This window comes from Rhinolophus ferrumequinum, chromosome 6, assembly GCF_004115265.2.
Source record: "Rhinolophus ferrumequinum isolate MPI-CBG mRhiFer1 chromosome 6, mRhiFer1_v1.p, whole genome shotgun sequence".
Classification (NCBI taxonomy): Eukaryota; Metazoa; Chordata; class Mammalia; order Chiroptera; family Rhinolophidae; genus Rhinolophus; species Rhinolophus ferrumequinum.
The window spans coordinates 20,421,439-20,446,943 of NC_046289.1; the positions used below are offsets into that span (position 1 = coordinate 20,421,439).

At 40.6% G+C, this 25,505-nt stretch overlaps 1 protein-coding gene across 4 annotated transcripts in view; it reads right to left on the minus strand.

Moving 5' to 3' along the window:
* The window catches only part of NRXN3 (neurexin 3), a 1,454,076-nt gene that overhangs the window by 793,857 nt on the left and 634,714 nt on the right, over positions 1–25,505 (minus strand). For all 4 annotated transcript variants that reach the window (XM_033107567.1, XM_033107569.1, XM_033107568.1 and 1 more), the window contains one exon: positions 5,550–5,669. In XM_033107567.1, coding sequence (XP_032963458.1) covers positions 5,550–5,669 — 120 coding nt within the window. The remainder of the gene's footprint in view (positions 1–5,549; positions 5,670–25,505) is intronic.

Genomic DNA, 25,505 nt, shown 5'->3' on the forward strand with positions numbered 1-25,505 from the left:
TTTAGAATGACTCCAAACAACTTCCACTAGAAATTGGCGAGGGGTGGAGGAGAAGTGATGTGGGGCCAAATTTGAAAAAGAATCGGCTTCACCATGTGCTAAAGGAACTCACTTTGCTGTGGATGGAGGTTCCCCAAAAAGTAGGCTATTTTACCAGGAGAAAGCATTGAAGAGATTGCTTAAAGTTTGAAACATGGAGCAAACCAAGCAAAAACAGATTTTTTTAAATCTTTGTATTGCCTAATCAGTATTCATATCTGGGAACCTTTTCGCACATCTTCTCTGAGTGCAGTCTGTAGACTAAAACTCCTTTCCATTTGAGGGTAGAATGTATGCACACTTCAGGGTAGCTGCTTTCAAATTTCAGAGGGAAGAGAAGTAACTCAGGAGAAAGATAACAAGGAAAACCCAAGATTAGTGAATAGTCCTTATACGCCAGACATCGTGCTAGGCACTTCATAACCGCCATCAAATGTCATTACCACAATAAAATTGGAGGTAGGTATAACTATCTAGATTTAGAGGTGAGGACACTTAGCTTTGAGAAGTCAAACAATTTGATCATAGTTCATACAGGTGGTAAATACCCAGGTGTGTTATTTCCAAAGTCCGTATTTTAATTTGTATACTATCCTGTCTATACTATACTCTCTTTGGAGAGAAGGCACAACTGGTTCCTTACATTATTGCTCAAGAAAAACTGTAGGTGGAATTTAACTGGTGAAATGTCCATGCAGAAGCCGCTCTGATGAATTCACACTTCTTCCCTGTGGCCAAGTGTCATAATGTCATTCCATCTAATCCATGGGTAATATACCCAGCACCTTCCCTAGAACAGCCTCGTTGCCTTGTGTCCTCTTCATACATGCACTTCTGTATCTCACTACCAGCCAACGGGTGGCTTACAGACCAGCCCTCAGAGTGATGAAGTTTGTTGAGAACATAAAACTATGGAAAATTTTGGCCAAGTTCAAGCTGTACCTTCTCATGAGACAATAAGCATCTAGTGGATGAGCATGTAGGCTCTGAGGCTGGACTGTCTGGGTTATGTAACTTTTCTGTGCCTCATTTTTCCATGTGCAAAATAGATATGAAGTTATCAGGATTAATATATCAATACATCGATTAGAACAGTGCCTAGTGCTCAGACTACCTATGCAGAGTCATTTTTTTTTTCCTTTCTTTGAAATAGGTTAATAATTTTCTGGTTATTTCACTTATTGTTCTCTCTCTCTTTTTTTAAACACAAGCTCTGATTAAGTACGGCCCACTCTTTCCCTCTTCTAGACGCCCCATAGGGTTTAGCAGAAGGGCCAGAGTACAGCCGGCATCCCTGCCCTCTAAGAGGGAGGACGTATGGAAGACATTTGCTTTGGAGTCAGAATTTGGGTCATCAACGTCTCTGCACACGAGGTTCCTGACCAACACCAAGAGCTTAGCAGAGAAACAATGGGAACAGCTTAGAGGAGGCAACGTGACTTCCCATGGCTCCCAGGCCTGGGAAGAGAAGTTAAGAAAAGGAAGGCTTAAAAGTCTCAGTAAAGGATGTACATTTTACCCACAATCTTCGAGCTCCACTGCTTCCAACACACTTTTCCCACAATATCAACATTTTCCAAAAGTAAATGTGAAATGCTTTACTTAAAAAAAAAAATAAAAAAAGTTTTGGCGCCAACTAAATTTGGCAAACGCTACATGTTTAATTATTGATAATTAGCAATGTGTATTAACATATTAAAGGTCCCTAATAAGTCGTATGATAAAGAAATCCACTTCATTTTGTTTAACCTAACATTTCCCAAGTCTATCTCATCATGATTTTGTTAATGTGAGGAAAAAGTTTTCCATGGAAAACCTAGAAAACTGATTTTTTACATTTTGGTACTGTATGTGCAATGTGGGGTGAGGGAGGAGGAGAAGGCACATTGGACCAAAAAAGATAAAAGAGATGGAATTTTTGTACCAGCAGGAAGTTCTGGGTGCAGTGGCCTCAGCTCTAAGGAGTATAACCCAAGTAAGGTATTCTTTTAACTTATTCTTTTTTTTTTTTTTTTTAAGATTTTATTGGGGAAGGGGAACAGGACTTTATTGGGGAACAGTGTGTACTTCCAGGACTTTTTTCCAAGTCAAGTTGTTGTCCTTTCAATCCTAGTTGTGGAGGGTGCCGTTCAGCTTCAAGTTGTTGTCCTTTCAGTCTTAGTTGTGGAGGGCACAGCTCAGCTCCAGGTCCAGTTGCTGTTGCTAGTTGCGGACGGCACAGTCCACCATCCTTTGCAGGAGTCGAACCAGCCACCTTGTGGTTGAGAAAACATGCTCCAACCAACTGAGCCATCCGGGAGCTCAGCGGCAGCTCAGCTCAAGGTGCCGTGTTCAATCTTAGTTGCAGGGGGCACAGCCCACCATCCCTTGCGGGAGTTGAGGAATCGAACTGGCAACCTTGTGGTTAAGAGCCCACTGGCCCATGTGGGAATTGAACCGGCAGCCTTCGGAGTTAGGAGCATGGAGCTCTAACCACCTGAGCCACCGGGCTGGCCCTAACTTATTCTTAATAATAGAAATCCAGCTCAATCATTCAATCAATCCTTATCGTCAACTGAACTTAATGCATTGCCAGGAATACATTATATTATAATAAATGAAAACCACTAGGCTGAGGGATATTTATTTCCTTGTTTTTGATTTCTTATGAGTCTGACCTATTCTTTGCATCATTTCTACGAACTAGCTGAAAATTTGACACCCTGGGGGACCTTAGCCAGCATGAAAAGGATTGCTAAATAAACCAATAAGACACTACTTAATAACATGAGGACTGAGTGGTATTTTAGTATCATTGCCTGATTTTATGAATTCTGTGAGCTAAAATTAAAATTCCCAAACCCCTTATCACTGTAAAAGCAATCCAAGGTTGTAGCTCATAAGCAAAACAGCTCTTTTCTTCTCCCAAATTTCTTTATCCTTATGGCTGCCTTTTTCCATCAGCAGCAAAGTAGAGGGTGAGGCAGCAAATGAAAGAGCGTCATTAATTTCAAATATCAAATTACTGGATGACTCAGGCATGCCATGGTTTAGTTCTGCTTTTTAATTATTAGTGGTAAAAGAAAACACACGTTATAATTACCTTTATCCTAAAGTTTCTGTAAAAGAATAATGACCAAGGGAGGCAATACACACTACTGAACCCTCAGTTTGGTAGTTCTTTATGACTGTAGCTTTCAGGGCCTGTAATTTCCTATGGAACTAAAAGGGACTCACTGTTGGGAGCGATTAGGATGAGGTCGCCATCTAGTGGCTGCTATTGAAAACACGCTGTGAATAGCATCACTTTTGACTTTACTGGGCTAAACCCAGAGGATAAGTTAGCAATGCATGTGTGACTGACTCATCAGCACTGCCTCCTTTGCAGGCTCTTGTCTGCCCTAACACCTCCTGAGGATTTCTTGAACAATTAATTCAAGTTGTCTGTGGGTTCTAATCTGTATACCCAATGCTCGCTTCTCTTTGCTTACATTCATCCCATAAGGCTAAGTTACCTTTCAGGACTGTAGCACAGTAACCTTACCTCCCACTACTAAATGATGTCTTTGTACATTTGGAAGGTTTGGGATAGGGGTGGTGGTTCTGTCTTCCTTTTGGGGGGAAGGAGAGTGGGGTTGTAGTCTACCTACAGAATTGTATTCCTCACCTCACCCGAACCATTTCATTTAATTTTTCCTACATTTTAGACAAACCATTTTCTTATGATGGATGACAAAGTCCAGCAAGCAGCTCGATTTGGTGACTCACACAGACATGCATTTAGAGCTTAATTACAAGGATTCCTCTAAGTTTCATGTTCCCCTTATGTAAAACGACAATAAGAACACTAACCGTGCAAGGCCATGGTGAATTACAAAGATTAAAGGAGCTGATATGTGGAAGACAGCTAACATAGTCTCTGCTGTCTGCTGGGCACTGGATATATGCCTCATGTCTTCTTCTATCATAGACTCTCTTCCTCTCCTTATACACACACACACACACACACACACACACACCTGCACACACACACCTGCACACATACATACATGGCTCACTGTAATTCTTGACTCCAGAAAAATAAAAAACTCAGGCTCAGGAATGTAAAATTAAATTACAGAACCAATATTGCAGAACCTTTGTGCTGCAAAGGGCCCTGGCAATAATGTAATTTCAAGTTTCAAAATGAGGAAATGAGGGAAAAGAGGTTGAGTATATTTATCTCAAAGGCATAAAGCGTTTTAGTGACAATGATCGTATTAAATCCCAGGTTCCTGACTCCAACCTGACTTATCCACAGAAGATACTGCAGAAATGGCGTAGGCCACTGATTTCCTTTGAAAAGGTCCAGAAGTGGTAAGTGACTTTCCCAACAACCCTCCAGAGAATTCACATCAGAGCCCAGGTCTCCGGATGCCAACAATGTTCCACGTGGTACTCGATGCTGCCCCAAGTTTTCTCGTCCCATGTGGACAAGAATTCTACATCAACAGGCGCGCGCTGTGGTGGAATACTACCAGAGAGTATAGACTTACAGGATGCAGCATATAAGACGCACTTAATGGTGCCCTCTCTGTTCACCACAGACCGCATGAATCACACTCACCCATCACGTTCTGCCTGAAGATCTCCTTTCATAAAACACTCCTGCTTTCTTCAGCCCAAATTGATAACTTTCTCTTCTCATTGACGATTAAAACCTTACCCGCCCGGATTAGAATCTCCTTATATATCCCTTGTCTTATTTTCAAACACCCAAGTCCTATCTAATCTACTAGATGGGTTCATGGTTTGAGGAAATGAGTAATCTTGTGTACTTCTTTCTTATTTTCTGTTAATACTCTCCCTAATTATAACAGGCTGTCAAGAAATACATATTGCTTGTGCGAGGCTCTGACTGTTCCTTACCTATGTATGGATTCATTCATTTATTCATTGCCCTCCCAGAACGTAAATTCCACCAGGCCAAAGACTGGCCTAGTTACCATATTACCAGGACCTTCTAAAGCAGGGCTTGGTACAAACTAGGGACTCAATTAATAATAACTAAACACATGAATAATTATTTAGCACCTTCTAAGAATCATGCATTGGTCGAGGTCGTTATTTTTACCTATCACTTTCTGAATTTCTGGTTTATCCATCTCCCTCTACTAGAGAGTGACTCATTCATTGAGGGAAGGGACTGATACGTGGGAGGATGATTGATGTGTGATTTTTGAATAATTGGATAATAGAAGGGTCTGTAAAATTCTACATCTGTTCTCCATGCACACACCTTATGCCTAAGGAGAGAGACGCATCAATATATAATTACAGTAGTGGGTCAGTTCTATACTACACATCAATGAAAGGGATTTCAAAAATACAGAGGGAGACCTTCTTAGCCTTACCTGAGCTTATCACCAGAGAACCTGCCCTGGGACCGCTGTTAAGCAAAATAAAAGGTTTCGAAAAAACCCTTTGCTCACTGAATGACCGAGAGGACTATGTGAGCAAAGGGAGACAAATTTCACCATCACTTTACTCACCCTCAGCCACATCATCGTCCACCGTTAACTTAAGGCTTTTTCCTCTGCGCACCACCCGAACGGTGTGCCATTCGTTGTCGTTGAGCTTCTGCCCCGCGTACAGGGTCTCAGGTCCTTTGCCTAAGGACGGTGGTAAGTGTCAAAGTTAGAATCAATCTACAGGTAGTGCTCATGGCATCAGAGTTGTCCAAGCCACACTGGTGCACATGACCTAGTAGCCTTTAAGGACTTGTATCCCTCCCACTCCCAAAGGCCATCCAGTTTCACGGATCCAACAGGATCCTCCATAATAGTCACCAAATGCAAAAGTCTCATAGACAATGACAGAGCAGTGAAAGAAATAAGTGCCCTCCTTCATCTATGGATACAAGGATTGAAATGCCAGTGGCTGTAAGGGAACATTTGCAGGAAACAGTAGTCGGTGGTCATTTTGTTCCCCAAGGTCTTAGATCCCAGATGAATTTCTTGAAAATACAGGAAATTCATCGCATATTTTTTTGTTTTTAAATGTGGCCATTTAGGCATAATACACCAGTCTGGCTTTTGGAGAGTATCCACACATTGGATGAGAAAAGAGCTCTGTAATATAGACTCTTAAACTGGCATTTCCATTAACCCATGGTCCTATGAGTGACCATATAAATCACAATAATGGCCATCACAATAATAGTAACAGCAAGGTCTAAACCCATTATTAATAAATAATGCTCCTGAAGGGAATGTGAGCGCCTCCTGAAGGATCTCAGTGTTCATCAGATTCCAGTAAAACCCAAAGACCTAAAAAAATGAAATAGTGTCAAGTTCCAACATCGAATCTGGCCCGGTCCAAAGGAAATTTGGTAGAACGTGGTGCCAAATAAAGGAACAAACCAAGGTTTCTCCAAAGGTCCATGGTCGAGATGCTTGAGAAGATATTCAAGTGCACCCTGGGAAGAAGCAGGTGCCGTAAGGAATTACGGTGCGTAGGGCCAAAAGCTGGCAAGACAGACACTGACTGAGGCATTAAAACAATTTGGCTGGTAAAGGGGGGGAGGAATGTCCTGTTTCACTCACCGATGAACTGAGACGTAAGTTTAAAAGACAAAGAAGATTGCATAGAACCAGAGAACTCAGGCCAAATTTGTTTTCTCTACGTGGCTAGCTGATCCCATGCAGAAAGATGCTGCTTAAATCTTCCTGGATTAGTCATGCAGTAGATGGAAAGCCCTATCTCTGGAGATAACTTGAAAAAAATGAAATATGTAACTGACCAATAAAAACCCCTGTGGACAACATGCATCTGAAGTATTTCAAAACACCACACATTTGGCTCTAACATATAGGAACGCAGGGCCAGGTACATAGTAGGTGCCTTAATGAGTTCTTGTAGAATAATTGACTTTTACTAGCCACTCTCTACCCTCCTCTATTCCCAAGACTGAAGGTATTATATACTGCTCAGGAAAGAAAATTTTAAAAAGAGTGTACTTGGGTAGAGATCTTTTAAACTAGGTAATTTTAAATTTTAACCTTAAATTGTGAGTAATTAGTATCCCTACTGAATGCTGGTTGTAAGAGTTATAATAGAAGTTAAAGTGTGGGGGAATTTTCTTCTTGAAAAAAATAAGCAGACTTTCAAAACAGAATGGTTTCTTTTAATTACAATGTATTCAGCAGCCAAGCCATGGTGCAAGGAGAGGAAACTGAGGCAGAGCTTATCAGTCTCTCTGAGTTGAAGAGACAGAACTGGGACTCCAGGGAAGGTGACGAGACAGAGCTGGGACTCCAGGACAGAATACTGGACAGAAGAGAGCCACACAGAGAGCTACAGAGATCTGCCGAAGGTGATCTGTACTTAAAATTTTCCAGAATGTACCTACATCCCAAGTAAAATCCAAATTCATAAAAAATCCTGAGACTTCAAAGAAGAAACATAGAGTGGACCAAATATACTCCAAATAGGGTAATGATGCCATGAAATCAATGAATCTTAGGAAAAAATAATACTTCTATAATACACCACTTTATATTCAATCTTAGCTTCCTTTTATGAGCATGACTGCCTTTAATATTATCTAAAATGTATACATTAAAACAGGATTTTCCTACATTTCAACTCACTAGATAGCACCGCTCATTATCTCTTTAAATTTAGGTCTAAGATTGATGTAACAATCGCCTTCACAGCTGCAAACTGTGTGGCCATTGGGAGAAAATGGACCATATCACGCGAGGATTTTGAAGCAAGAACAGATGTTCTTAGAAAAAAACAATCTGCCTTTGGTGGCTTTTTTTAAATGTTTTTATCCTCTTTATTCTACATGCAAATGTTTCAATAAGAAAGAAGAAAGTAAAGAAAGATGTGGGAAATATTGGCTATGGAGGCAGCACTGTTACAAATACAAGTTCTTTAAACATCTCCCATAGGTGGCATCTGTTCTTTAGGCAATTTCTGCGCATCACTTAATTTTTATGACTGGGGACAAGACGCGAGGAAGGAATACTAACAAAACCACAGTTAGTTTAGGACACTCTAACATTAGTGCCACATTAGCCGTCGAGATGTAAAACAACCTTTGCCTCAGTCCGGTGCATTTTAAATGCTGCTGACATTTTGCACGTACTTCAGCTCTTGTGGTGTGTTGAAATGGCCATTATGGTCATATTAAAACAAAAATAGTTAACTGTCCGTTTGACTCTAAAACTTCAGGATGTGACGGTCTATGATCAAAAATGTGGGAAAAAAATAAATAACTGAAACCTTTTATGACTCACTGCCTGGTAACATTTGATACCTCCAATCCCACAATTCTTAGTCTAACATTAAAAATAAAGATTCACAGCCATCTCATTAAAATGGCAGGGAAATGAGTATTATTCAATATGGAAGCAATAAACACAGAAATCTTCGTGAGCTTCTGGAAAACTTTTGGCCTCCAAAAGTGGAGAGTCAATGGCATTTGTCTTTATTTAGTCAAGCTAAAAGGTGACTTCATCCTGGAAAGCGATGTTTAACCTCAGCTGGCAACGCAGGCAAATGGAGGGAAAGGGCAAATCTAATCTGTAGCCTAAGCATAAATAACTCGATTGATAAGTGATGCAAGACGCAGATCCAGGCTGAAAGCTGAAACATACAAACTGCTAGGTTTTAAAAGCAGGAGGATCTAGTCTAGGAAAGAGTTCTCTGGCAGATTCGAGCACGGAGCCAGTGAAGCAGCATCAGTAAAACAATGACTGTAAAAAGTTCTTCCCTGTAAGTCAAGAATGGTCCAGATAAGGAGAAGCTTTTTTTTCCCTTTTTTTTTTTTTAAAGTTAGAATTTTAAATGGAATTGTTGGAAACTTAAAGCAACGACAACAAAACTCAAAGCCATCAATTGTCTTGCAATGCCCTTTTTCCTTTTAGTAGCTCGATGTATGATCTGCAATGAGGTACATATTGGATTCATGTAGTAGATGAATGCTTCCTTTTTTTATAGTGTAAGTAGTCGATATTAATCACACAAAACCCTTTGATTACCTTTAGGCTGCTTAGATCATCACTGTTTTATCTAAATCGAGAAAACTAGTAAGTTATCTGACACCCCGTAGTTGAATTTCCCAGGTAATGATACCTGTGACTGGAGGAAGGAAGCAAAATCACAGTCGAAGATTGCCAGGATGCAGAAGTCTAAAGAACAAAGCGCCTTTAACGAATCTGTTGGGTAACACCACCCAAATGCCTACTCTCTGCAAACTCACTTAGCAACATCTCTTTGAGTTAAGGCTTGTCTCACAGAAGATGGTCCAATTCTCTGACGAATGGGGGATACAGCACGAGGCCTCCTGCATGAGGGACACAGACTAGGCTGTTTTCTTATACTATCCAACAGAAACCTTATGGAAGTCCTATCTCTTTAAGAAGCCAGAACTAATAATGAAATCTAAATGGACAAATAGAAGGAAAGCACTCGTTGAGACAGAAATCGATGCTGATTGCTTGGAAGAAGATGACACTCAGATGTTGGCAGATTGTTCCCCATTTTGGCAGAGAATGGGAGCAGGGTGAGGAAAATCATTAGTGGGATAGTATGAAAGGCACACACCTGCAGAAGGTGGACTTTGGATTTTAATTATTTTTCATTTGTTTGTTTGTTTACTTATTTATTTATAGCAGACTGTTCATATTCATGATTTTTTTTTATTCCCCCCAGGAGCAATATGACCAGAAAAACAACAAGATATCCCCAATATGCATTAGTTCGTCAATATACTTCTCAGACCTGACCAAACCAACTAACCCAGATGGTTTTGCTCATAGGCAGGGAGTAGAAATTCCTTCCATTCTATACAAAGCGCTGTTTCCAAAAGTGGGTGGGTAACATTTGAAAACTATTTTTGCTTGGGGTGGGGTGGGGGCAGCAGCTGAGGGGGCAATACCTGTACCATAACCACTTAGCTTTACCTGAACATCTTTCTATTTGTGCAAGAAGGAAAAAGAAACAATAACTCCATTTCTCTTGGAACTCTGCTTCACATGAATCAAACTTTCTACAATGCATAAAAAATATGACATTTTTCTCCCTTAGCAAGGTAGAGTGATTATACCTCCAAATGATATGGTAAATACATACTCAAAATGATTGTCTGGGTTAAGTTTAAAGAACATCAAAAATATTTAAAAAGAGAAAACTTACCTTCATTTCCACCAGCGCCTTCGGTTAGGCTGGCTGAGCCAGGACAAACATTTTACTAAGCCTACAGCATATTTTATTTTATCAGTCTTCCTACCCAGAGAGAATACATTAGACAAGTAAAAGCAAGGGGGAAGAGGAAGAAGAATGCGATGAAAGAATAAGGGGAGTGACAGGGAAATAGAAAAGAAGCACTTATTTCCTGTCCAAAAATTTTTCAGATTTTGGTTTTCTTTGGGTTGACAGCTCAACAGAGGTTAGAGGTGTTTTGTTTTGTTTTTATAATTTTTCCCCCCAAAAGCATTCATTTTCTTTGAAAACTTAAAATCATATTTACTTAAAGAGCCAGTTTGGCGAAACATTTCAGAGAGATCATTTCATTCTCACTGGAATTCTCATGTCTCAGGAAGAGCTGTCATACTTCCTACAATGGAAGTGAAAAGCACAGGAAGCTTTCTGGAACCTTTTCCTAAGAAGCCTCCCAGTGAAGTGTATGAAAAAAGACAGGTGACCCAGTTACTTGACCTGAGACAAAAACTCTCCTGGAGGACCTGCTTCCAGATAAACCACTAAAAACACCACCAATATTTATTAGGCTTGAATAATTAGATGTACCACCGAGCCTGCCACATATAATGTTGAACAATGGATGGCCCATCCCTTTCCTATGGTTCATCCTCTACTCTGCTCTTCCAGGTGCTACGAGAGTACTGTTACTACCCTTTGGCAGTGTATCACAGAGACGATTTATTCATACATTTAATGAACTGAGTATTGACATGGGGCCAGGCACCATTCTAGTGTGGAAGATGACAAACGGTCCCTGCCCTTGCACAGCTCACAGTCTACTTTCACATGGGAGAGAACAAAGGGCAATACACAAATTAAAGAACATGAGATAATTTCAAATAGGGCAGATTTCTGTGAAGAAAATAAAATAGGGTAACGTGATGAAAAGTAATTGGTGTGGGGAGCGGGAATAGAGGATTGACTACTTTACAGAATATTCCAGAAAGACCTCTCTGTGGTGATTTCTCTATTCTCGATCTGAGTACCTGGTTGGATGGAGAGCTAGTAAATGAGATGGTCAGAAAAGACCTCTCTGAGGAGGTACATTTGAGAAGCAGCTAAGTAAGCAAATATCTGAGGGGATGGGAGCGTAAAGGGCGGAAGCCCAGAAGGAGGCTGGCATGTCAGAGGCACAAAAAGGAGCCCATCATGGCTGGAGTTTGTGTCCAAGGGAGAGAGTGTGGTCGGAGAGAAGGTGGAAGAGTAGGCAGAGGCCAGATCACAAGAGGCCCTAGACAACAGAACCTGTATGTTGTCCCAAATGCAACTAGAAGCCACTAGGAGATTTTAAGCAAGGGGATCATATGATCTACTTTTAGTTTAAAAGATCATTCTGGTTGCTATGGATGCATTGGACCAAAAAAATAAATTTAGTAAAAGGCCAATAATGGAAACAAGATGTTCTAGGAAGCTTGTAAAGGGAGCAAATGAGACAGACTTGGATGAGAGAGGGAGCAGTAGAAAATGGAAGTGTCAGACTTGGGATGTATTTTAGAAGTGGGGTCAACAGGGCTTGAGATTGGTTTGGGAGGTGAAGTGGGAGTGAAAGAGGGAGAGAAAGGAATCAATGGTGACTCCTAGGTTTGGTCTGAGAACCTGGGTGGATGGAGGCATCCTCAACTGACAAGGGAAACCAGAAAAAGTAAGACGTGTTTGACCCTGTTATCCAGGGGTCCTGACTGTTACTTGTGTCTTTCCTACCTAGTAGCAGTCACACTTTATACAATCTCCTGGTAACTTCCTACTGCTGAGACGTGTGAATTAAAGTTCACTGCTTGTGTGATTTTCTTAGAACAATGTTAATTTGCACCTTGAGCCACCACTGCCCACTAGTGACACGAGGTTATTGGTTCCTGTTGTTTTTCTTTCTGTCTCCTTCTTCCCTTCCTTCTTTCCTCCCTCCCTCCCTCCCTCCTTCCCTCCTTTCCTCCCTTCCTCCCTTTCTTTCTTCCACCCTTCTCTCCCTCTTTCCTGTTTTCTTTTTTTCCTGCATGGTTTCAGCTATGTGCTCTAGCTCACGTCTTGGGACTGGAACAAAGAATGCCCCTAACATTACAAAGCAAACCCTGTCAGCCCATTTCATAAGATACCTAAATTCTGATCACTGTGTAAAACGAACCCGTTCATCTCGGCTGGGAGACCCGACGTCTCAATTTTGAAGTGGAATAAATCCAGGGCAGATATATCCCCGAAGGAACAAGTGACTCCAAAAAAGAGGAGAAGGAATCTTCCCCTCAATCTACTGCTGAATCTCTACCTTAAGTCGTAAGTTTACAGCATTGCTTAAGAGTGGTGAGCTGAGGACAATCTTCAGATTTCTTGGGATAATCTCTCACCATGAAGCCACTTTTCAAGAGATGAGGGCAATTTGCTCAGGGACAGGCAGAAAGAGGCTGCTGTGAATATCGATTCTACACTTATTTAAAAATAACTTTCTAAAATATACAAGTGCTCTCCCATCATTGTCATGATATAATTAATCCAAATTAGTCTTCTTTAGATGATTTGAAACGTTATTGTGCCACAGATTCTTTCTGACTATGTGACCTTATTGTTCAACATTAAAGACAGATATTGAAGGTGATGGAGAGACTGGAGCTAAAGAGGTTTGAACCCGTATCTGCATTAGAACCTGCTCCTCTTAATAAATTTCCAATTTAAGTCTGTTTCCTTATGAATTGACCCTGTTGTGATAAAAAGCAGAATAAAAAGTGTCTAATTATGAATTGAAAGGTCTAGTTCATTAATCCTATTAACACTTTGCTTTAAATAGGGATTAAGAGAGGCATAATACATCTTCCATTAGTGTTCTTTCATGTATTTCCATAACTTCTCTACCTTTATCCATCCTTTCTCACCCTCCTCTGACGCTCCCAGTGAGAAGTATACACCTCTCCAGTAATTCAGCTGTAGTTGTATTTTGTAAATTATCACCTGTTCCTTGTATTGCATTTTTTGTGTGTTTGCTGTAATACCCATTGCCTCCACTTCTGTGCCCTTGGAGGGAGAAAAACGTGCTATATTTCTAATCCCTAACAACTAAGCAGAGTATCTTACACTAAGAAGGTGCTCAAGATATTAGGACAAAAAACAAACAAACTAGTGAGTGAATAAATAGAACTGAGTGCATTAAATACAAAATTAGCAGACAGGTTGAGGGAGGGAGAAGAAATAAAAGGGGAACAGAAGGAAGTTGAAAACTGTATTTTAGCCATACAATGACTTGGACCCACTTGGAAAGTTACTTAGTATAGTAATAAACATATATAATTGAACTACAAAGTGAATACATAGAAGTAGATGAAAAACCAAATGGCAGAGTAAATTTGTTGAGGGTGGAAGAAGAAAAGGACAGCGAGCAGAAGAATGCTATACGCCGCATTTTGACAGTTGAGTGAATTAGGAGCTAATTCCCAATTCATTTTGGAACTAGAAGACACCAGGCAGCAGATATAAATAAAATAAAGATACTACTTTTCATTTTAAATATATTTTTCCCAGCCAGAAAAAAAAATATATAGCTTTCTGAGAAACTGACGTGAGGGTGAAAGTAACATTTATAACGGGGGGCCAGTTGCTCTGCATACATGATTTCATTTAGTTTCATAACATGAAGCTGGTACCGTTTACCGCAGCTTTACAAACAAAGAGGCAGACAGAGCAAAGCTCCACAGCCTGTCCGGGTCACACGGCGATGGGACCCAATGCCCAGTCAGTCTGTCTGCAAAATCTCTCCACTGGCCTGTGTTTGTTCTCACAGCTTCGTCGTCATGGTTACGCCCCTGGGTTGCCCCAGTCTAGAGATTTGAGGAGGAATAAGGGGAGGCCAAGTAAAGGACATGGAGGGGATGGGAGAATATGAAACAGAAAATCTCACCGGAGGGTTCATGACAAGTATGATCGGATTTTACATTTTTTTTATTTTTTAAAATTTATTTGCAAGACTAGGGTCAAGTCCTAACACATGGAACATACTAATAAAGCTAAAAGAAGTGAAAAGTTTATATTAGAAATGAAAATGGAGGGTAAATAGATCACACCTGCGTGTACTTATAGCAAACACTTTTGGTGCCCTCAGCCGCGTCCCTGCAGCCAATCTCAGATTTCAGCCACGGAAGCATCAGACAGTTAGTATAAACTCACACAGTCTAATAGTCCCCACTGTAAGCAGGGCCAGCCCTTGGACCTTCTGTGAAGTCATGGCTGCCTTCCATGCCTGCATGAAAGAGTAACCAAGTAGAGGAAGAGGCGAAGAGGGCTGTCAAACAATGCGAGGGATGGAGCTAACAGATGAGTGACCCACTCTCCTGTCATTTGAGTGGACCATTTCTGGAAGCATCCATTACTACACGCTCCATCTCCCACACATCCACATGACTCACGGCAGAAAACTTGACAATGGACACTCGCATTGGTGTTTCTACTTTAACTGTTCATTCTCTCTGCTGCTTTAGTCTCACTCTTGGGGATCCCTCTTAAATAAACCACCTGACACAAGTCCTTGTCTCAGGCTCTCCTATCAAGGGAGCTCAGAACAAGATGACACTTAGATAGCACTTGATCATTTCCTCCCTAGTAACTCAAACATTACAACAACCCTGTGAGGTAGGAAGTATCAATTGCCTGTGATGAGATGGCTTTCCCAAGGACATGAGGCTATGAAATTGTGAAAGTAAACCAAGATTCCAGGCATCCTGACTCCATAGATAGTGCTCTTCCCATTAACCTTTAGCTGCATGAAGTCCATGAAGTCCAGAGAGGACAGGAAACAGTGGTCTCCTGTCACCATCGAGGGCAGATAGTGGCTATTGTTGTAAATGACCAAATAGTGACCAAACTCTTGAGGTTGTGAGGAAGTGACATAGACCTCTGACAGCAATCACTAGGATCTCTCCCATGCTTCCGTGAGGACCCACAGAACGGGGGGAGGGGAGGGCCGCTTTTGAGAAAGTGAGATCACCATCATTCTTAATTAGCTTAGATCGATTCAAGACAAAAGCTAGGAGATATGGTATCCATACCCAACGTCCATTCAGGTTCTATGTTTCTAAATAATTACCATATCCCAGATGGGAGGTTTTATTTTAGATATAAAGATATGGTCACTGGGTTTTAAAAGTACCCCAAGGCAGAGTTCTGCGAAATGGCATTTCTGTATCACTCCCGATGTTTATAGCACTTCCGTCCCAAAATAGAAAGTACTAAATATAAGCTAAGAATGGCAAAGAAGTGATATTTCCAGCCTATCTCGTTGGAATGGCAATTACAAGATCTATTGGCTTATGAGATTGGTGGCATTAGCTGGCTACCCACTGTGGACAGAGGGAATAGCCCCACAGAATGGTCCCTGTCACCTGATCCCCTTAGCGTCTGGTCTGTGCAGTTGGGGTATCCAGAAAGACAGATTAGCAGAACGATCACCTTATTCTGGTCCTAGTTCACTAAGATGACGATCCTCCCTCCTAAAATAATATGTATGTAGGTTTGAAAACATGAGAAATTATAGCTCTCCATCTCACTAGAAATATTATCTCTTTATGGTATCCACAAAAATAAAACTTGCAAGACAAGCACATAGAGGAAAAAATTAAAACGAGAACATCAACAAAAATAGATGAAGAGTATTTTAATTCAAATGTGTTTGTCTCCCCTTAAGCAAGACTTAAATGCAACTGGCCCCTAAGGCATCAAATGTGGCTTTGGGTAAGGCATGCAAAGTGACCACGACGACTAATTTTCATACGCTGTCTTTCACCTTTGTGCAATGGTTTGGGCAGAGCATGGTAGTGAACTCAGACTGCTGACTGCTTTATCCATGCACCCTGAATTCCTGATTAGCTGGGGGTATCAAGCAAAGGAAGCTGTTCTTATCAAAAAGGTAAAATCACCACCCACCTCCACTGTACAAAGGAAAATGAGTTTCATTAGAAAGTTCAGTACCTACAATAAAGAAAGGCATTGTGGATGTTTCTGGGGGCACAAAGATGAAAAAGACACATTCGCTGCAATCAAGGAGTTCAGAGTCTATGGGGGAGTTGAAGAAATAAAAACCAATCGTGTGGGAGGAATGGGTACAGAGGTGTGCACTGGGTGCCTGGCTGGTGGTCTCTCAGTCTGTCTGGAAATCTAAGTCGTTAACTATCCTTTTCTCTTCACATTTTTCATATAGGATCACATAGATCCCATAAAACAGAGACCAACACCTTCATTTCTGTAGCCTTCTCAACTCTAAATAGCAATGTCCTCAACATGCACAGTGGATTCTCAAAATTGAAGAATGAATAAATAAACTTCTTCTCACACTTGCATTAAACTCTGGGCTCTGGTAATAAGAGCTAATATGTATGTTTTACTTATCAAATACCCGTCACGACACCATTCTGAGTGTCTTACCTATATTGATTAATTTAATACTCCCATCAATCCCATAAAATCCGCTGTGGTCAATTTCATTATTTTTGACAATATTTGCAGGCCCTTCCTATCAGCCTTTTCCTTTATGGGTCCATTGTTTACGGAGGACTGTATTTCCTGTCTCATTATGTGAAGCATTTGGTGTGGCTATCTTCATAGCCAAAGAATTATGAGCAGAAGTGGCTTAGGCCACTAAGGAGTTTTAAGAGCTATCATGTGGCCCCACCAGCTCTCATTTTCCTTTGCTATGAATCCAAAAAGTGACAGATTTGAGCCAACAACTTCCAGGATTTGAATCTCGGCAGTCTGGTTCCCTTTTTGCCTTGACTAGTAGTATACTCTACCACCTTTCTTAGCCAAGGGATGAACCCAAGATGGCTAAGACACGCAAAAATTAATCTTCACAATGAAATATTCTACACATGGTCTACGGGGAAAAAATGTAAAGCTATTAAATCAATGTATACAATGGATATGCCTTTAATTTCTGAGTGCATAAAAGAGAAAGGCAAAGAAGAAAAAGAAGGCAAAATAAAATGGGAGAAGAGAGACATATAGAGAAAATCACAGGGGAGAAACAGATTAAAAGAAATCTCAATATTTGTCAGATTGCTCAGAGGTAAATCTCTCTTCTAGAAAAATAAAACTCTTAAGATTTTTATCTTTAAAATGCTGTCAGAACACAGAATATATGAAAGTGTTTAGAAACATGTATTTTAGAAGCATGAAATTACCTGGATTTTTTTCCACTTTCATAAAATAAACTCCTCTGTTTGGGAGCTATGTCGGATGACAAGTGGCACATGTCACCCAGGGGGATGCCATTTATATGCATGGAACAGTCCTGTCATTGTAACTTTCAGATTTTTCAGAGCTGTTGAGGAGTAATGTAGGCCAGTGGTTTTCAAAATTTAAACTTGATGAGAGCATCTGTGGAAAATGTTAAAAATCCAGATCCAAGGACTCCAGACTTTTTGTCTTTTGCCAACCTTTATTTCTCTCTGGAACTCCATTTTCCTATTTTAATTCTTTTCAGGCTATCATCTCTTATTTTCTCTCCTCCCAGTATGTCTCTTATGTCTTTTAATTTTTTTCAGGCTATCATCTCTGATTTTCTCTCCTCCCAGTATTTTCTCTCCTCCCCGTATGTCTCTTCCCAGGATGTCTCTTAATTTTTTTCAGGCTATCATCTCTTATTTTCTCTCCTCCCAGTATATCTCTCCTCCCAGTATGTCTCTTAAGACATACTGGGAGGAGAGAAAATTATTTTAAGGTCATCACCACCCAATCCGTCAAGCCATAAAGTGACAGTCATTGTGAACTTGAACTCTCTCTGCTCTTGCACTGGAGCCATAGCCAAGCTAGGCGGTTCTGTCTCCTACCGTGTTCCCCGAAAATAAGACCTAGCAGGACCATCAACTCTAATGCGTCTTTAGGAGCAAAAATTAATATAGGATCCGGTCTTATTTTACTATAAGACTAGGTCTTATATAATATAACACAATATACGATCCAGTCTTATTTTAATATAAGACCGGGTTTTACATAATATAAGACCCGGTCTTATTTTAATATAAGACCAGGTATAATGTAATATAATATAATACAATACAATACCTGGTCTTACATTATTTTTTGCGCCAAAAGATGAATTAGAGCTGATGGTCTGGCTAGGTCTTATTTTCAGGGAAACATGGTAGGTATTGCCTGAATGTGTTCTCTCCATTAGACCGAATCCTACTGCACTGGCTCTGGCCTTCCTCCACTGTCATTTCAGGTATTGCTATAGCTGTGTTCTCAATCTCCCTATCTATCAACCTTTCACACGGGGGGCAGAATTATCGTTCTTCAACAGAAATTTCTTCATGTCAGTTCCTACTTAAAATCCTCAGAGCCACCAAGTGTCTAGGTGCCACGGAGGCATACGAAGGCCTTAGGGATTTGGCCCCAGCATAAATTTTTAGAGCCTCACCTTTCATATCACATATAATATTCCAACTACACAAGACTGTACCTGGTTATTTCATCAGCTGAACCCTATGTATTCTCAGAACCTAAATCAAATATTGCCACATCAAAGCCCTTCCCATCAATTCCTTAAACTTCCGATAACTATTTCTTTCATCTGTATCGTACAGAACAAGAACAGTAACTCCTTCACAAGGTTTTGTGAGGATTAATCAAGGCAAGACATGTCAAACACTTAATAGTGACTAGTGCCTGCTACATGCCAAGGGGATGTTACTAATTGTTCTGATGGTTTACATGTCTTTCTCCCTACCATGCATGTGATTATGACACCCACATTCAAGGCGTGGAGTAGAGCCCATAGCAAACTAAAATTTCAACGGTATCATGTCATGGCAGATATCTTTAACTGCGTCACATCACAAAACCAAATCGGAACAGGATATCTGCAAGCAGAGATGGTTTTCATGAAAGTGTATTTCCTCTCTCCTCCATCTCTCCTTTCCTCCCTCTCTGTCCTTATTGGTTGAAGAAGAAACAGGGAGGAAGAAATACCATAACAGGCCACCTATTATGGACCAAGTATACTATTTTCTATGTCCCACTTAACTCTAATAAGTGTAGTTATCTAATACTGTATGACGTTCGAATTTCTCATCAATTTTATGGTGGTGGGGGTGGGAGTGGCAGAACGAGGCTCAGAGAGTTTAAAAAACATGAATAAGGTGATTTAAAGTGGCAGAAATCAGGTTGAAACTCATACCTCTGTGCTCCAAAAGCAGCACTTTATCCAGGGTTTTATCAATTTTTCCATGAGACAAATATTTTTATTAGCCAATATATTAGAACTCGAGATCAGTATCAGTGGCTGGTAAAATAATACTGCTCATATATCACTTAGAGCTATTTTTCAATTTTTTACAATATATTCTATCAATAATTTTATGACCAAGATGATTTTAAAGACATCCTCTCAAGATACTCATTTTTGTTTCTTTTTATACATTACTGGGAATTCTTCTCCATGCCGATATATTTGGCAGGTTTTTAGGTATCAACCCCAATTGAAAACATCATTTCAAAGCCATAATTCAGTGAAGAGATCATTCTTTTTCCCCAAACCTTCCGTGCCTGGCATCTGGGCACCAGGACTTCTCCAGGTCTGAATCATGGGCTGTGGTTCCCAGAGCTGGGGATAGAGGCTCAGCGTGAAGAGAGGAAAAGTTAAGAGTCAATGACAAGGCTGCGGAAGGTCACAGGGAAGGCTGGGGCGGAGCAGCGACAAGACTCTTGGAGGTTGGTGACGGGCTAGTTGGTGAGGGAGGCGCAGAGGGTGCTGTGAGGAGAAGAATTAGGAGGGACTTGGGACCGCTCGGAAGAGTGTATGATGGCTCCACGCTTGAGGTCCATGTCCTTCTGGGGTAATTCCTCTTGGACAGACCTATGCATTGGCTCCAGAACTACCGTGTTTCCCCGAAAATAAGACCTAGCTGGACAATCAGCTCTAATGAGTCTTTTGGAGCAAAAATTAATATAAGACCCGACATTTTATATTATATTATACCCAGTCTTATAGTAAAATGAGACTGCGTCTTATATTAATTTTTGCTCCAAAAGACGCAGTAGAGCTGATGGTCCACCTAGATCTTATTTTCGGGGAAACACGGTATACACACTATATTGGCTCATCACTGCACTGTCTACTCAGATGACCTTTTACCTCCAACCCAACATTGGTCCACTGTGGCTTGAAGACAACCTCACAGTTCTCTCTACCAGCTGACGCAGAAGCAAGTTCTCTCAGATTTTCCAGGATCCTAAATGATGCTTCCTTTCTACACCCCTTTTGCTAAAGGTGGGTCTTGTAGGATGCAATAGGGTCCTTGTCCATTTCACAGGGTAATTAGACAGTCCCAGAGATGGCATAGCGCTTGTTGGGGTAAAGGGCTGCGGGAGACTAGTAGGAATGACGGAACACAAAGTAAGTGCTATACTTTGCATCAGGACTTAATATTTAATTCTCACAATACTGTGAAGTAAGCATTATAATCCCATTTTATAGATGATGAAAGTAAGAAACATAGATATTAATTTATCTCGGCCAAAGGCAAACAGCCAGGTAATAGATCCAAATCCAGGTTTATCTGAATATCCAGCTGTGTTCTTATACTAAACTGCCTCTGGATGGATGATGAAAGTGTCAGTGGCGTGCAGGACCAGGCATAGTGACCAGTGCTGTTCTGTGGGAGCAGGAATGGAGGTTTGGAGAAAACAACCTGGTATAGGGACCAAAGGTACTTCCCTGAACTAATACTCAGGATGGGTGAGAATGGGGTGGTGGCTGAAGCAGCAGGGAAATCCCAAGGAGTATTATGGATGAGGAAATGTAAATCTCTGTGGCTCTCAATCATGGGCTGGGGGAGGGGATATTTGCATGTTGGGCTATTTGATCATTCAGTGAGCTTACACTGACAGCCTGTAACATCTGTCAGAACTCAAGTGTCCCACAATTAGATTGCTGGTGGTTCACCCTGGTCTCAATAACCTTTCTGTTTCCCACTGATTTTGAGTTAATGCTGGCTGCAGACTCCATGTGGCCAGCAACGGTGCCTGTCTTTTTCAGGTGTAGTCGAAAGCCTAGACATGACAGTTACTCAACATACGTTTATATGAATGTATATAAATGCAGTCTATTGAATTCAAATGATGAATCAACCAACATGTTCTATCATAGAAATAGAGAGGAAATGTGGTTATGTGCTTATTACATCTAATCATCCTGGTTGAAGCTACATATGCTCCTACTGATTTATAATCCTAGCTTCCATTCATGCAGTGTTGTGATCTGATCCAGTTCTCTTGGGATCAGTGGAAGGAAAAGTGCTAATATACAGCTTGACACACAGTAGGTGCCCAACAGGTTATAATTACTTGTTGTTATTACTCATTTATAAAAAACATATTTAAGTAATTTTTAAAACTCAAGTAATAGGAATAAATGGTACTTTGGAAAAAATTCAAAGGATGAAATCAGGGGAAAGAAATTCCCACAAGGACTGAGTTTTAAAACAATTAGTGTAAACATCTTCCTTACTCTGAGAACAAATAATCGCCCAATGGTTTCACAATAACATTTATCTATTTGTTATTAAATATTCATTAACTCAATAACTCATCAAATACTGCTCATTTATAACATGCTAGGCTTTGGCTAGTGGCTGGGGATTAAAGGAGAAATATATTAAGAGCCCTGAATCAAAGTTACTTAGAGTCTAATGGAGGAGAAAGTCATGTGGAAAAAAAAACACGTTATACAATGTTTTAAGTCCTCTAATAGTAGCATGTACTCTTTATACTATACCTTAGGAATATAGTGAGAGAGAGAGAGAGAGAGAGAGAGAGAGAGAGAGAGAGAGAGAGAGAGAGAGAGAGAGAGAGAGAGAAAGAAGAGAAAGAGGGAGAAGGCATTTTTGTGTACGTGTGTACGCCTGTGTGTGCCTTTTGGTTTGGGTTTGGGGTGAGGCAGAGAGTGGTGTTCAGATAAGATGTGCTCCTTACAGGATGAGCAGAAACTAGTGCTCCAAGTAAACCAGAGAAGGAAGGACATTTTATACCATGTACAGAGTGAAGAGAGGTTGACAAATTCAGAGAATAGTGAGCAGTTCCATGTGGTAGGGAAGTGCAGTGGGTTTTTATACGAGGTAGGATACGAGTCTAAAGTGGTAGCCATGAGTAAGTTATAAGAACCTTTAGCTAACAAAATATAAAATAAAACTTTGTATTTTATCTTCTAGACCAAAAAGAGATCCTGAAATATATTAAATAGGCTACAATGTGTTTACTGTATTAAGATCATTTAGTTTTGCTATAAACAAAAACAACGAAAAAACCAAATGAGATGAATAAAACTCATGGTACATGTCAAGTATAGAGAAAAACAATGGGTAACCTCTGAGACCTGTTAAACATAGAGAAAATAAAGGAAGCATATGGATTTTAAACAAAAATAAAGGGACAAACAAGCGAGTCACTTGCCCATAGAAAGAGATGGAAGTACCTAGTAAACCTTAAATATTGATAAAGCTCAGACTATATCTGATTTTTAGCTATCATCCCTAAATTGGTCAGCCCATTGGTGACAACCAATCTGGTCCCATTCTGGTGCCATATTTTCTCTGCTTGAGACACTCAGGTAAAACATATATCTGGTCATCAGGCTAACTGGGGAGCTATAGCTGTGGCCAGATCTATATGCCACATGTCTCTCCAGTAGGGCAAGTGTGTGATGGCCCCAGATCCCTCCAAGCTGCTGTATCCCCTTTCTTAACCTGAGGTGGTCCTTGTAACCATCTCATCAGCAGAGAAGACTAATGTAGCTGAGAGAAAACAAGATATATGAACATTGTGTAACCAAGGATTCGGGTAGAGTAGCCTTTCCATCCCATTTGCACACTATCCTAAGTGTGGTCATCTGCCTGATGTCTTTCCTCTTGCTTTTGTGCTGCATACTTTAAGTTGATTTAACGAACCATGCGATTAGACATCATACTTTGGTCTATGAGCCTTCTTGTTCCATGATCTCTAGGGCCACCTGCCTGAGTGTACTTGGAGCATCAAGGTGATTTCCTGCATCCCAGAGAGAGTGACATGAGCAGATTATTATTTTAGAAAAATCAATTTGGCCCTTCGAGTATAAAGCCGAAAAGGGGAGTAAGGGTGGAAGCAGAGAGATCAACTCCTGACTGGCTTTTTATGCCAAAGAAATGCAACTCATATTTCACAAATAAAGGGTTGGGCAGAAACTAGAAGCTCCAAGCACACACAGGAGAAAATGTCCTGAAGAACCGAATTCTTTATTGTTAAACCAAAATAAACTCAACTCCTGAAACTCCACAAAATCCATGCAAACACTAGATAGAGGGAGAAAAAATCCTAATGACAAGTAAAGGAAGTCTGAGATTTCTCCACATCCACCTCGGATTATGCATTCTTCCTGGCACAGGGGTGGTGTCAGGAGAGCTTGTGGAGATAATGGCCCACCACAATTACAACACAGTTCCATAATCTCTCATGCAGGCCAGCACGATGCCCCAAAGGAACTGAAACCAGTGCACTAAAAACACCAGGTGAAGGAAATAGCCGAATGGTAATTCAAATGGCTCATAATAAATAGTGAGCCAGCAGGGTATGAAATGGAACACTGGATTTAGAGCTGGCCAGACTTGGCTTGAAATTCCTCTTTTCGTACCTACTAGCTGTGTGACCTTGGACAAATACCTCACTATCGCTCAGCCTCAGTCTCTCTGAGTTGTCAGCTGAAAAGAATAACAATCACTTTCATCAGGGGCTGCAGGGAGAGAGACACACGAGGTAACCCAGGGAGTGTGCCCAGCACAGACTCCCTTCCATGTGTGCACTACCCATGTTTAATTCCATGTTTGATAAATGAATAATGAGCAACTCATAAAATGACCATCCCAACAGATTACCTCAAAGTCAGTAACAATTACGTATCTAAATGAGGCAGCAGTATTCTTATTTCTTCAGACCCCGGGTTATACCAATGTTAAAAACACATCCCTTTAAGCATCCTAAGACTGCTGGTATGTGGCTAAGGCAAGTTACCTATAGATAAGCAAGGCCAGTGTTGGGTCATTTGGATTTTAAGCAACTGGGCTTCGGAGAAACTCCAGCAAATTCTCCTCTCCAGGGATCGTTGTTTAGCCATGAGCTTTGGGGTGTCTGACATAGCTTACAAATTCCTGTAACAGTCAACTCAACTTCAAGGTCACTGCGTGAAGGCGGTGTCATTTCCAAGGCCCTAAAGTTCAGAAAATCCCTCAGTGATGTCTTCCCTTCTAAAGCCTATCATATCTCGTACAACATGTTTATATTTCTAATTTTCCTTTATATTTCGTTTTTAAAACTATGATTTTTTCAACCTAACGAGAAACATCCTCTTATGGTTAAGTTTTGAAAAGGAGAAGATGAATTTGGGAGGATAAATTATATGACGTGCAATTCAGTGTAATTTACTCAAGCAAAGAAACTGAGCAAACCAATTTCTCTGGTACTCTGAAGGAACATCTTAGCAGATGAGCAGAGAGATGCAGTTTTACAGAGAGACATAATACTTAGGAAGGAAGCATGTTTAACAGCCAAGATATCACCTACAGCAAGGTAAGGATGGGGACATACCATCAAACCATTCATATACTAAGTATAGGCATCCCTAAAACGTTTGTGCCAGGAACCTATGAAATGGAGATCAGAGAACTCTAGAAATTTAGAAGGTGACTTAAAGATGATCAAGTCCAGTCCTCCTAGGTCTTTGATGAGCGACCAAAGGCACACACATTTTAAGCGATGTGACTACATTCTTAGAACTAGTAATCAAGTGGGAACCCAGGACTGGGGGACATCACTCCAGTGACCTCTTTATCGAGACACAAGGAACTCTTCAGACTCACTGAGGTCAAGACTATGGGAATGGCTGCTGCTGAATGTTACCCATGGTTTTTCTGTTAAACTTCTTTTAAATTCTGAGGTATAATTGACATGATAAACTGCACATATTTAGGGAGGACAATTTGATAAGTTTTGACCTATGAATAGACCCATAGGATCAACACCACAGTCAAGATAAAGAACATATCCATCACCCCCAAAAGTTTCCTCACACCATTTTAAAATCCCTTCCTCGTGCCCCTCTCAGGCAACCAAATACCTGTCTTCTGTCCCTACAGAAAATTCATTTGCATTTCCTAGATTTATATAAATGGAACTCTTTTTTGACTGGCATCTTTTATTGTGAGCATAGGTCATTCCTGTGTTCCAATAAAAGCTTATTTATA